The following is a 350-nucleotide window of genomic DNA, read 5'->3' as shown; positions in this document are numbered from 1 at the left end:
TCCCACCCTGCTGTGGGGGGCTGGGGGATGATGGGGGGGACGGGGCAACCCCTGACCTGTGTCCCGCTCAAACAGGGGTGTTCCAGTGGATGGGAAAGCAGGAGTGTCACTTCATCAACGGCACCGAGCGGGTGAGGTTCGTGGAGAGGCACTTCTACAACCGGGAGCAGCTGCTGCATTTTGACAGCCATGTGGGGGTCTATGTGGCGGACACCCCGTTTGGGGAGATCCAGGCCAGACACTACAACAGCCACCGTGAATATCTGAAGTACAAACGGGGTCAGGTGGACACCTACTGCCGGTACAACTACAAACTTGGTGCCCCGTTCAGCGTGGAGAGGAGAGGTGAG

General features: G+C 59.7%; 1 protein-coding gene across 1 annotated transcript; it reads left to right on the top strand.

Moving 5' to 3' along the window:
* Nucleotides 1-74: 74 nt before the first annotated feature.
* On the top strand, nucleotides 75-345 carry LOC113979157 (HLA class II histocompatibility antigen, DRB1-16 beta chain-like; the record flags this gene model as incomplete). Its single annotated transcript, XM_027706628.1, has 1 exon — nucleotides 75-345. A coding segment is annotated over exon 1 (256 nt), but the record flags the coding sequence as incomplete, so codon positions are not given.
* Nucleotides 346-350: the final 5 nt, after the last annotated feature.

The sequence above is a fragment of the Neopelma chrysocephalum genome, unplaced genomic scaffold, assembly GCF_003984885.1.
Source record: "Neopelma chrysocephalum unplaced genomic scaffold, ASM398488v2 Primary Assembly neopelma1_51387, whole genome shotgun sequence".
Lineage (NCBI taxonomy): Eukaryota > Metazoa > Chordata > Aves > Passeriformes > Pipridae > Neopelma > Neopelma chrysocephalum.
Note: the sequence above shows the minus strand (reverse complement) of the source record. Positions and strands in the feature narration are given on the sequence as shown.